Genomic DNA, 12,171 nt, shown 5'->3' with positions numbered 1-12,171 from the left:
TACCTTCCCATGTTTTCTGAAAAGGGAGGAATCACGCCCAAGCAGATAGCTTATTTAGAAATGTTTGCATCCCTGCTGGCTTCTGGGGAGGCAAGTGTGTTTCTGAAAGTGGCTGAAATCAGTGGCCGCACATTCCAAAGCAATCTAAAGGCAATCTTTCTTATGTGGAGTTTGAGGATCTGTGTAGCTAGTAGGTTTCTACAGACTATAAATGTGAAAAGAATTTGCCTGCAGGTTTAACAGAGTTAGATCTTTTCTCCAATTAAACTTGTTTTTGAGCTTGTGTGGTACTTGGCTTCACTTGAGATTGAGTTTCTTTCTTTTTTTTTTTTTTTAATTTATTTATTCAGATTACATCTCAGTTGTTTACCCCTCACTTGTATCCACCCGTTCCTCCCTCCCTCTCACTTTCACCCTATTCCCCTCCCCTAGGTCTGTGACCGAGGGGAGCCTCCTCCCCCACTATATGGTAATAGGCTATCTATCAAGTCTCATCATGGTAGCCTGCTTATCCTTTCTCTGAGTGTCACCAGGTCTCCTCACCACAAGGAAGTGGTCAAATATGGGGCACCAGAGTTCATGTCAGAGTTAGTCCCTGTTTTCCACATAACTGGAGAATGTGCTATCCATTGGGTAGCTCTGACTAGGGGTTCAATGTTTACTGCATGTATTGTCCTTGGTTGGTGCAGTAGTTTGCGCAGACACCCCCCGCCCCGCCCGGGTCCAGATCTGCCCATCATGATGTTCTTCTTGTAGGTTTCTAGGACCCTCTGGGTCCTTCTATTTTCCCATTCTCCCATACTTCTCTCACCTAGAGTCTCAGTAGGATGTCCTCACATCTGTCCCAATCTCCTGGTAAGTGAAGACTTTCATGGGACATCCCTTTTGGGCTAGTGTCCAATTATAAGTGAGTATACACCATGTGAGTCTTTCTGCTTCTGGGTTAACTCATTCAGTATGATCGTTTCTAGTTCCAGAGGTTGAGTTCTTGTTGGTGGCAGGATGGGAGGCTCTGACTTAAGTCTCTACCCCTCTTGTATTGCACTCCTCCCTGGGCAGTCAAGTGTTTGTTTTTTTTTTTTTTTTTTAATCCTGTGTAAACGGGAATCTCAAAGATCAAGAGTGTGAAAGGCTCTTCCAGCTCCTCTCCGTAAACCTGGTGTTGATGTGTGCAAGTTGTTCTCTGCCTGCCTGCCTTCCTAATAGCCAAAGGTTAAGAGAGAAGAATGACATTGAACGTTCCTTTAGGGGGACTCCCTTAGTTCCCTCCCTTTTAAATACGTCAATGGCAAGTGCAAACCCCTAGAGTTACCTAGAGACTTCCCTATGTAAGCACAAGGTAAAGTGGTTTACCAAGAGCTAGATAGGACGCAGAATTATCATAGAACATTCCTATATTTCTATTGTTCTTCTAGTTATTTTGTTTTGCTATTTAAGAAATTCCTCCAGGTTCAAGTGAATATTATCTGGTGGTTTTTGTCTTTGGTTCTTGTTTTCTTGCTTTTTCAGGATAGGGTTTCTCTGTGTAGCCTTGGTTGGCAGGGACTCTCTTTGTAGTCCAAGCTGGCCTCGAACTCACAGAGATCCAGATGCCTCCTAAGTGCTGGGATTAGTGCCACTAAGCCCGGTTGAGTAAATGTTATCTTAACACAAATGGTGAAGCTCTTACACTTTCTCCTGCTGACCGACCTAGACTCCCTGTTTCATACATTGAGTATCATAGCGTTTTGAGGCAGGGTCTCTGTAGCCTGGCTGGCTATGTAGACCAGGCTGGCCTCAAACTGACTTTGTGTTTCCTTTGGGGGAGTCAGCTTCTAGACACCTACTAATGCAAAGACTGGCCTGAGGAAGACAAGCCAGCTTATAGAGTGAGCTCCTTCACGTTTGAAGGGCTCCAAAGAAAGCAAAGTGATGTTATTAGAAGAAACTACAGGTCAGGGTTAGCACAGGCCTGCCCTACCTGCGGTGAAACTAGATGTCTGTGTGTTTGGCTTCCGAAGGTTGGAGGCGACCAAAGTGCTGCTGTACCTGACAATGCGGTGGGTCCTACCGTTAACCCCAGCACTCGAGAGGCTGAGGTAGGAGGGTTGGGTTAGAGAGTGAGACTCCATCTCTAAAGAGCAAAATTGAAAATGAAACAAAAATGTGTGCAGTTGGTGATCTTGCATGTGTTAATAAGGTTCATTTGAAAGATGCAGAAGAGAACTACCCATTTAGAGGTACTTCTTGGTACCTAGATTACCATTGGCAACTAGTTTTATTCAAATGTAAAGTTAAACAAATGGGTAAAACATCTCAGACAGCACAAAGACAATTACAGGGTGTGAAAGAGCAAATGGTAGTCCAGGTAAAGCCGCAGTACTTTACCTTTTCTCTTGAACCCAGCACACTTGTTGCTGCACCTACTCAACAAATGATTGCTTTCTCTTAGGTGATCCTGGGAACGGTTCTATCAGAAAAGCTCTACAACTGCCCTTCCTCACCCTGAAGCTCTGGGATGGGCAGTACTCTTATCTGTGTCAAAAGTAGACTGAAAAGAAATCAGAATGAGTTATAATAAATATCAGTTAAGTCTTAAGACTTCAATAAATACCAGTGTCCCCACTCTGTTATATTCATAAATAAACTAGAATTCTTTGCAAATGATGGGAATTACTCACATTACTAAAACCATAAAGGACAGAAAAGTGGGCCAACAAGATGGCGCGGCAGATAAAAGTGCTTGCTGCCTACCCTGACAGCCAGGACATGGGTGGTGGAGAATTTTGCAATTGTCCTCTGACCTCCATGTGTAGGCTGTGGCACATGCACACTCACACACAGGCATCAAATTTGTTTTTCTTTTAAAGAGAAAATGACTTGGAATTAGGTTGTAATAATTGTTTCATCCTTATCACATTCAGCAAAGGGATCCAGTCTATTGCAGCATATATGTGTAAATCTTTGGTGTGGCTGTGAATGCAAATGCGTGGTGATCAGGACAGTTCCGTGGAGTTGGTTTTCAGTTCCGTCCTCCCATCTGTATGTGGTTCCTGGAGTCATCAGTCTTGGTCTTGGTGGCAAGCACTTTATACACTGACATGAGTCATTTTGTTGGGCCCAACTTAAATCTTTTTAGGGAGAGGGGGGATAGAAATGGTTTCTCTTTGTAACAATCCTGGCTGTCCAGGCTGGCCTCAAACTCAAGAGATCTTCCTGCCTTTGCTTTCCAAGTGCTAGGTTTAAAGGCATGTACCACCATGCCAGGCTCCCAACTTAATCTTTAAAGTATAACTTCTCTGAATCCTGGAACAGGAATTTGTTATGACTCTTATTGCCTTGTAGCTGTTTTTTCTTCCCAAATGGTAATATTTTAACCTTTTCAAACAAGCAAGTTGCTAGCTCTGAGCCGAGCTGACCTCTATCTAATCTGTTTATTGTTAACCTCATAAACAAGTCACTTTATCTTAGCATTATTGGTCATTATTATTTGGTATTAATTAGGTAGGTGAAAATCCCATTGTAATCATCCTCTCCCAAGGCTATTCATCTTAACTGTCAACTCTAAACTAGAGTTCTGGTTTTTATTTGTTGTGAGATGGTCTCACTGTGGTCCAGAGTGGCCTGGAATTTAGGGCAGTTCCCTGTGTCATCATTTAACGTTGAGATTACAGCTGTTGGGCCACCATGCCTGACATGTTTTGTTTTTCATGTTAATGGGTGTTCACCCTACATATTTATATGTCTGTGTACCATGTGCATGTCTGGTGTCCACAGAGGCCAAAACAGGATATCAGATTCTCTGGGACTGGAATTAGAGTTGTGAGCTGCCATGTGGTGCCTGGAATTGAACCTGTGCTCCCAACTGTTGAGTCATCTCTTAACCCCTGTTTTTGTATTTTTGGGACAGGATCTCATTATGTAGCTCTGACTATCCTTCATGTAGATCAGGCTGGCCTCAGTTTTACAGAGATCCACACTGGCTTGTGGCTGGAGTTCTGTAAGAACCAATTTAGGGTTGTGTTTATTATGAAAGTACTTTTTAGCAAGGAGTCTAAGCAATTGACACAAATCTCCAGAAGTTTTGTTCTTTATAATGAACTAGAAGATTCAAACCCTCAGTCTTGGCCTAGAACTCTAATGAAGCTGTTATTGCCAGCAGATTCCTTAGAGTGGGCATGGCATGACACGTCTGGGCAGAAATGTGCATGTATGTTCTTTATTGTGATGGGATAAGTAGGGAGACCAGCATGATGATTATTCCATTTCTTCCTAGAGAAGAGTTGGAATGTATACTCTGGAAGGGCCCTTTGTAGGTAGTTTCAAGTTCTGGCCTTTTTGCAGAAGAGCAGAAGGCCAGAGAGTTCTCTATGTACTCAGGTACCTAGTGAAAAGTAAGACACACCTTACTTTCAGGCAGTGGCATTTTGAGCTCACAAGACAACAGTTCCTGATCCTTAGCATCCCTCATCACATCAGCTGCTGGCATGTTTAGGGTTTCTTAGGTGAGCATGTTACAGGCCTAGAGAAAGGGTTTAAGAGATGCCTTTCCTAGCTGGGCGTGGTGGCGCACGCCTTTAATCCCAGCACTCGGGAGGCAGAGGCAGGCGGATCGCTGTGAGTTTGAGGCCAGCCTGGTCTACAAAGCGAGTCCAGGACAGCCAGGGCTACACAGAGAAACCCTGTCTCGAAAAACCAAAAAAAAAAAAAAAAAAAAAAAAAAAAAAAAGAGATGCCTTTCCTTTAGCCTTCACTCCACAGCAAGTCAGTGGGAGATGCTAGAGGTCTTTTATTCTAAGACTCATTTCTGTTCTCTCAATAGTAATTTTTTACCAGGTAGTCCTAGAGTCTTATGACTACTACCCTCCCACTGTCATCAACTGAAGATTTTAAACAGACTTGCAGGCTTTCTGTGGTAGTTTGCGAATGGCACACAGGTTGATATGGTGGGCACAGTCCTTAACACCGTGCTTCAGAGGCAGGGCTGGACTCCAGGCGCTTGCGCAGGTGGTTGGCGAACTCCATCTGTGTCTGTGATAAGACCTGGTTGATGATGGTCTTGGGTAGCCACCCCTAGAGTAGAGAGAAGAGCACTGAGATCTTGTGCACACTGTTCTACCGTACCCCACACAGGCAGGGCCGTCTCAGGTTGGGTATTCCTGGTTAAGGGTACAAACTTTTGTTCCCCTATTAGAGATAGGATTCCCAGCTGTGTGACCCTGAGACGTCTGTATCACCTTTCTCATCACCTGTCTGGACTGACGGCCACCTCTCTGAATGGCTATAATTGTACATAAAACTGATTTTTTAAAAAAGCACTTCACAGTGTAACTCAGGCTATCTTGGAATCTCAAACATGTGATCTTCCTGCTTGTGCATCTAAGTACTGAAACTTGAGACAAGCACCCAGCCTTTTAGATGAGGTGAAAGGAAGCCTTCGCAGACTTCCACAGTAGTGGACTAGCAAGCCATATTGAAGTCCGTTGCCTATCCAGCATCCTATGATTCTATCAAGATGCAAGAGGAAGGCTGGCAAGATGGCTTAGTGGGTCAAAGTATATGCCTCACAGGCCTGGCAGTCTGAGTTAAATTCCTGGTACCCATGTAAAGAAGGAAGAGACCCAAGTCAACAGTGTCTTCTGACCTCCATATTGCTCTGACATGTGAGCACCTGCATACACACATGCACACACATCACACACACACAACAATAAAGTCAGGAAAATATGCAAGAGGATTCTCCTCTTTATTGGGGGACAAGAACACATTTTTGTCACTACTTTCTACTCACAGGCCCTCTCCCATGCCTCTTACCTTGAGGTCAATACTAAGCAGCCAAGTGAATTTAGTCTTTGAGGGACTTCCAGCCACTGGATGAAGCACCATGCAGGTGGGACCGTGTTCAGCTCTGGCAAGAAAACAGGTGAGAATTCTTACACTGATTAGTTACACTAGCCATATTTCTGGAGTCTCTGTATTTTAAAATTTCATCAGGAAGTACTTCACCAAAAGTGAAGTTAGCATGACTAACGGGCCTCCTGCTGTGTCTTCCATTGTTAGAACCCAAAGAAGCCTGTTCCTTGCTTTGGAAAATTATATTCTTCGTTCCTGGGAGGGAGGGTCAGAACAAACCAACTGAATGCTGAAGTGGAGCCACTTTGGCCCTTTCTTGTTAAAGCCAACAGTGGGGCTAAGGATTGAGCTCTTGGAAGTGGGGATCCAGGTTATGACACTACACTTTGGAGATTGCTGCCAGGATTACCTGATGACTCCAGTTTGCTCGGGCATCTCCCCAAAATGTGTAGCCATGCCTGCTAGTACACAGGTGGAGCCTCTGCGCTTGGCACAGCGCACGCTCACGAAGTCACGGGGCCCCACCAGGTTTCCTGCTGTTGCTGCAGCCAGCTCATGAGTGATGACTGTGTCTTTTCCAATCTTCTGCAGGACCTAACAAGGGAGCCGGAGTCAGGAGCCAGCCAGGGGTAGAGGATAAGCACCCATACTTCGGGATCCCTTTGCCTACTCTTCAGACTGCATTTTCTTGGGTCTCTAACCACCTATACCTGGGATTTCCTCACCTTGATCTCCTTGACATTTGGGTTCCACTCTCCCATTGCCTCCATGCGGTCCACAAGTTCTTCATAGAGTCTGTCCATGGGCTGGTCTACCACCACCTCCAACCGAAACACCTTGCCCACATCTGGGACTACCTTACTTAGCACTTCATCCCCATTCTCCTAGAGGGACAAAAGAGAAGAGCCATTGGGTTAATATTAGAGAAAATTACCTCTAGCCTAGGTGCTAGACAATACAGGAAAGGGACTGGCCAGTCTATGTGAGCATTAAGACACCTGGCTCTCTATCTGATGAGGACCCAGTAGGTGAGCATGACTGCCACAGACCTTGTACATCCACTCAGGACTGGCAGAGGCAACTTGCCTTTTGTTTTGGTGATGAATGTTAGTAGTATGGGCAGACCCAACTGAAAGGACCCATACTTCCAAGCTCTAAGAGTCTGAAAGACAGACCTGGGAGTATAAAATGCCTGGTCTACAACCAGCCAATTATATATAGAGAATGTTGGGAGTTTTGGTTGGTTGGTGTGCCACTTCATTTCAGAAGAACCTGGGGCCAGAAAATTCAAGTGATTCCCCCCTCCCCCACCCCCCACCCCCAGGGACCCTTAGCAAAGAACGGTGCTGAGCAGTGAGCCCAGATTAGTCTATTTCCATTACCATAAGAACTTGAGCCACAAGATGTTTCATCTGAACTTTGGGTAATGGATAATGTGTGAACTTGCTAGAGAGAAGGCCATCAAAGCATATCTAATAACAGAGCCACTGGTTTTAACATAAGTCTTGTTACTGTCCCCAGCAAGGATACATCATTGAGAAATACTGGGCCACTGCTGTCTACTCCAGCTCTGTGGCAGGTGAGCCCATATTACCCACTGTGAGCTCATGTACACAGTAGGCCGAACAGTACAGAATGCACTGTAGCTTTGTAGGGGGTGTAACACAGGGTGACCTGTCATCTACTGCATGTGTAGTCTCCATACTGCATGGTTTCTATTGGATGACTATTCGGAGGAATAGTATTTACATATTCCTTGTTTGTTCTGAGAAAGGGTCTAACTATGCAGCCCTGGCAGGGCCGGAACTTACTATATAGACTAGGCTAGCATCAAACTCTAGACATCTGCCTGCTTCTGCCTTGGGAGTGCAGGGATTAAAGGCGTGCATCACCATTGCCTGACCTTGAGGATATATTCTTAGGAGAGTTCTCAAGAGTAAAACTACTTAGCTGTCTCTCAGTCATGAACGAGGTAGGAATCCCAGCAGGCGTTGAGCCATGGCAGTGGGACAATCAGTAACTGCAAGTTTCTCATGGCCACCTCTACTTACTTGCTGGCTTTCCTTCTTCCAGCCTTCCTGGTTGCTGAGGATGCCCAAGGCCTTCTGCATAGCCACCTCTCCCTGCTGGATATAAGACAGCTCCTGGTCACTGTAGAGTGTCGCTTCCAGCTGAGAACCTATATGCATAGCCAAGGAAGAAAGAAAACAACTGTTCAGTGTCCTAGCCGATCCCCAGTTCTCATCCCTTTGCCCTCTGAATGTGTTCAGTCCTCAGAAGTGACTAGATGAAAGCCATAGGGTCATGCCTGTAGGTAGGACAGGTGGGGAACAGGCCTAATGAGCACCCTAAGACCCATCACCTGCACAAGTCTCAAAATTTACCAAGCAGAGAGCTCCGTCGCCGAACCTGACTGAGCCATCCATTACTGGAGTCCCCCAGTGCTCTCCGGTTTAGTTCTTGGCCAATGGCCAGCACAGCCTGGTGCTTTAGCCCTGCAGGAATGGAAGGAAACTTCTGTCAAACAGTTAGAAAATCCCCCAGGAAGAGGCTATCCAGTCCACTCATCACATATGACAAAAGTGGCTCAGGAATGCATTCCAGCAGGCACCCGAACTACAGCCATGTCTCTAACTCAAGTTCAGGGTTAAAAGTCCAGCATTTCCAGGGTCCCCAAATCTCTTTTCCATCTTGGGAAATATAGGGGTAGGCTGGTCAAACCTAGCTCTACCTGGACACAGGGGTTTACCTGGACCTGTTAACTAGAAAATGGCTGCTCAGTGAATCGCTGGATATTAAGTAGGATACATTCTGTCTCCCCTGGACTACCTACTACCCACTACCAAGGTCTGCCTCTTGGCTCTATAGTGACAAGAGCACTCCCACCCCTTTGCTTGTATTTCTGCTGCCCAACTCTCCTGTCTTTTTCTTCCCAGACAGTGGCTTGGGCTTGCCAGGCACTGCTTCTCGGAGTCTCTACCACTGTGGCAAAGACTTGCCTGGGACCCTTGGAACATTCTCCATCCAGTCCTGAAGGAAGGCAACGTCAGTACTGGCTCCAGAACAGCTAGGGCCTTAGAGCAGAAGCCAGAACTTACAGAATGTGGATGGAATACAGCATCTTAAAACCCAGCCCAAGTTTTCAGGTAAAAAAACGAAAGCAAAATAAAGCGGGTCCAGAGTGGAAAAGATTGACCCAGTTAAGAGGCACACCTGGGATGGCAGCCTAGGTGGCTTGTCCCCCACTCAATTTTCCACAAAATCATATTGCATAGAGGCCCATGGTGAGCTTGCACGCCCCCAGAGACTCACCTTTCATGTTGTGCATATGTCTGTAGGAGCTTCCAGCGCATAGCTTCACTGTGGCTAGTAGCATGCTTTCCTGGCAGATGGAGCAGTGCTGTGGTTGCTGCTGCGCTCAGGCTTCTTCCTGAGCCTTTCAAGGTCCTGCGTTCTGCAGCTGCGGGTTGAATCAGTGCTCTGCCTTAAATGCTTCCAGCGGAAGGCTGTGCATCATCACTTGAGATAAAAAAGCCATCAGTCACTGTGCAAAGGGTCAAGGATGGAGAGATTGCCTCACACTGCAGTGCTGGCCAAGGTGGGAGGGGGCAGGCTGCATAGAAGGGAGCAGATAGGGCCAGAAGCAGCAGGTTGGGGAAAAACAGTGGCCACTGAGATGAGGCAGTTTGATAGCGGACATATACACTCTCAAAAGTTTTAAATGCAGACTTCAAGCCCTGCCCTCAGGTTCCAGATTCAGCATTCACTTAAATGTCAAGTCACTGGGGTGAGTCACCACTGTGCAAAAGCACTGGCTGAGACAGTGAGCCAGGGTATAAGAACCAAAGAAGAGTAAGTTCTTGCAACAAGCCCAGAGCCAGGCATGGTGGCACTCACCTTTAATCCCAGCACTACCAGGCATAGGCAAGTGGATCTCTGTGAGGTCAAGGCCAGCTGGGTCTACGTGAGTTCCAGGACAGCCAGGGCTACATAAAAAGGCCCTGTCTCAAATAATAATAAAAAAGCTGTAAGACCATTAGCCTGGATGGCGACAACAAGCAGCTCAAGGACAAACAGGGTATCAGTGTTAGGGCAATAGCACAGTCCTCTGACTGGCCTTGGTCCTTCCACATAAGGTCTCCTGATCACTCCGTGTGTTCAGTCATTCATTTGCTCACCCGTTGATACAAATCACCTTTACCAAAGCCCTATTCTAAGTTCTCATTTTAGAAGACTGTCTGTATCTGGCTTGGCTAATCCTGTAAAGTCCCAAAGCAGAAAGTAACTTGGGCCTAGGCTACACCCTGCTCCTTTTTCACCCTTTCCTCATACAGCTGAGGCTGGGCAAACCCTGCTACAGGGCTTGACCTGTGCAGAAAGATGGGAAAGACAAATAACTTGGTTATTCACTCCCGTCAGTCTTTGCAGGTATGTGATCCTATGGTATTGGACAAAGATCCATGAAGCCTTTGAATTGCCTCAGTTGGTCCTGAACATGCCAGCCAGTGGAAAAGATCTACATCTCAAGCACTGCTCTGCAAAAATCTCTTCCTTTCAAAGTATCCTTGAGCCTTCTTTTAAAAAAATATTTCCCTATTATAGATACAGTATTCTTCCAGGGCATATGCCTACATGTCAGAAGAGGGCACCAGATCTCATTATAGATGGTTGGGAGCCACCATGTGGTTTCTGGGAATTGAACTCAGGACCTTTTGGAAGAACAGCCAGTGCTCTTAACCTCTGAGCCAACTCTCCAGCCCTTGAGGCTGCTTTTAAGCCATCTTCATATGGTAAGAGTGTTAGATTTGCCCTGCCCCAGTCCCTGCCACTAGCATTTGGCTCTTGTATCCTGTCACTACTGTCCTGAGGCAGGACAAGACCCACTGCTCTCACTGCCCTCAAGGCATTTGGGTAAAAGGATATATATGGAACTGTACAGGACAGCAGGAAAATCTAATGGTCAGTCTATATTTTTGTCCTGGTGAAGGTGTGTAAGAGATCTTTTAAGAGCTACTGCTGATAGGCACCAAAGGCCCCAATTCTAGTCCCTACTATACCCACTTTTCTGCAGTGCTCATTTTTGTCCATTCTAGCTTTCTGGTAGCTTGTCCCTCTGGTGCACACCTTCCCAGCCAGTGCCCACTGGAGAGGTGTAACTCAGTGATGGAATTAAGACAAGAGTGTCTAACCTGGGCTGTACTTAAATTTGCTGTGCAGCTGAGATGAGCCTTGAAATACTGAGTCTCCTGCCTATAGGCATGCTCTACCACACCCAGCTTCTTCTCTGGGGCTTCTTCCCACAGGTACTGCTTCCCTCTCAAAGCATTGTTGGCTCCAACACTCAGTTCCTGAGGGGAGTGAGTGTTCTCTTATTCCTCTGTTGAAGCACTCATAGGGAAGCAGCCAGGAACACAGGCACTCCTTTGGTTCAGAAGACTCGACTGTAGGTGTTCTTCTGGCTCTCAGTGGGACCCAGAGAAAACAGAGGCCTGCTGTTCCTTTGCAGCTTGTGACTAGGCAGAGGGCGTGCTAGCAGGCTGGCTGACCTAGCTTCTCTTGACCCATTGCTTGGTACACGTGCAGCCTCAGACACACGTGGACCTTCTTCCAGGGAAGGTGGTAGGGAGAGGAGGTTGTGTGGTACAGGCCATACAGATAATGTTCAAGGCCCTGCTGTTGCCATTCTGTGGAGAATTATGGCAGTCAGAGGAAGGAGGGGGTAGTGCGGGCACGCTGGAACACTGAGGCATACAGCTGTTGCTGATGTCAGAGAGTGCCATTGACTCAGGAAGGGGGTGTTGAATGACCTCCCCCAGTGCCAAGGCTTGCTTCCTCTTTTTATCCTTTCCAGGCTAAATGATTACTTAACTCTTGGAGTTCTTCTGAGCAAAAAGGTCAAGAAAGGTCTGGGAATGTCCTGATTATGGCCATGTAAATCTGGCTTTCTCTATTGATTAGACCAGAGCCCAGATGGAAGGAGACTGGATGGGCAGAGCAGGTGGGGAGATGCAGCAAGGCTTTGGAACAGAAAAGGGAACTCGATTACAGAAGCACATAATGAATATGCACCATGTCACTCCACAATTACGATTCTGTGGGTATGACTGTATGACTCACAGAATTTCTCCTGCCTGTGCCTCTCTAGGTGCTGAAATAAAGGTGTGGGTCATCCCAGCTCAGCACTTCGCCTCTCCCTCCATCCCTGCCCCTGGATTCTTGGATTAAAGGGGTATGCCACCATCCCTGGCTTTTTTTTTTTTTTTTTTTAATTCTACTTTGTATTTGCTCAGTGTTTGTATGTGTGCCATTTGTGTGCCTGGTGCTCACCTGAGGCCCAAA

General features: G+C 46.4%; 1 protein-coding gene across 1 annotated transcript; it reads right to left on the bottom strand.

Moving 5' to 3' along the window:
- Positions 1–4,721: 4,721 nt before the first annotated feature.
- Star (steroidogenic acute regulatory protein) lies at positions 4,722–9,285 on the bottom strand. Its single transcript, XM_051169874.1, has 7 exons — positions 9,145–9,285; positions 8,217–8,327; positions 7,884–8,011; positions 6,558–6,716; positions 6,242–6,426; positions 5,794–5,887; positions 4,722–5,052 (listed from the first exon to the last, which is right to left on the bottom strand). The coding sequence occupies exons 1-7, from the start codon at positions 9,206–9,208 to the stop codon at positions 4,939–4,941; spliced, it is 855 nt and encodes a 284-aa protein (XP_051025831.1). The 5' UTR covers positions 9,209–9,285; the 3' UTR covers positions 4,722–4,938.
- Between the last annotated feature and the right edge of the window lie 2,886 nt (positions 9,286–12,171).

The sequence above is a fragment of the Acomys russatus genome, chromosome 27, assembly GCF_903995435.1.
Source record: "Acomys russatus chromosome 27, mAcoRus1.1, whole genome shotgun sequence".
NCBI lineage: Eukaryota > Metazoa > Chordata > Mammalia > Rodentia > Muridae > Acomys > Acomys russatus.
Note: the sequence above shows the minus strand (reverse complement) of the source record. Positions and strands in the feature narration are given on the sequence as shown.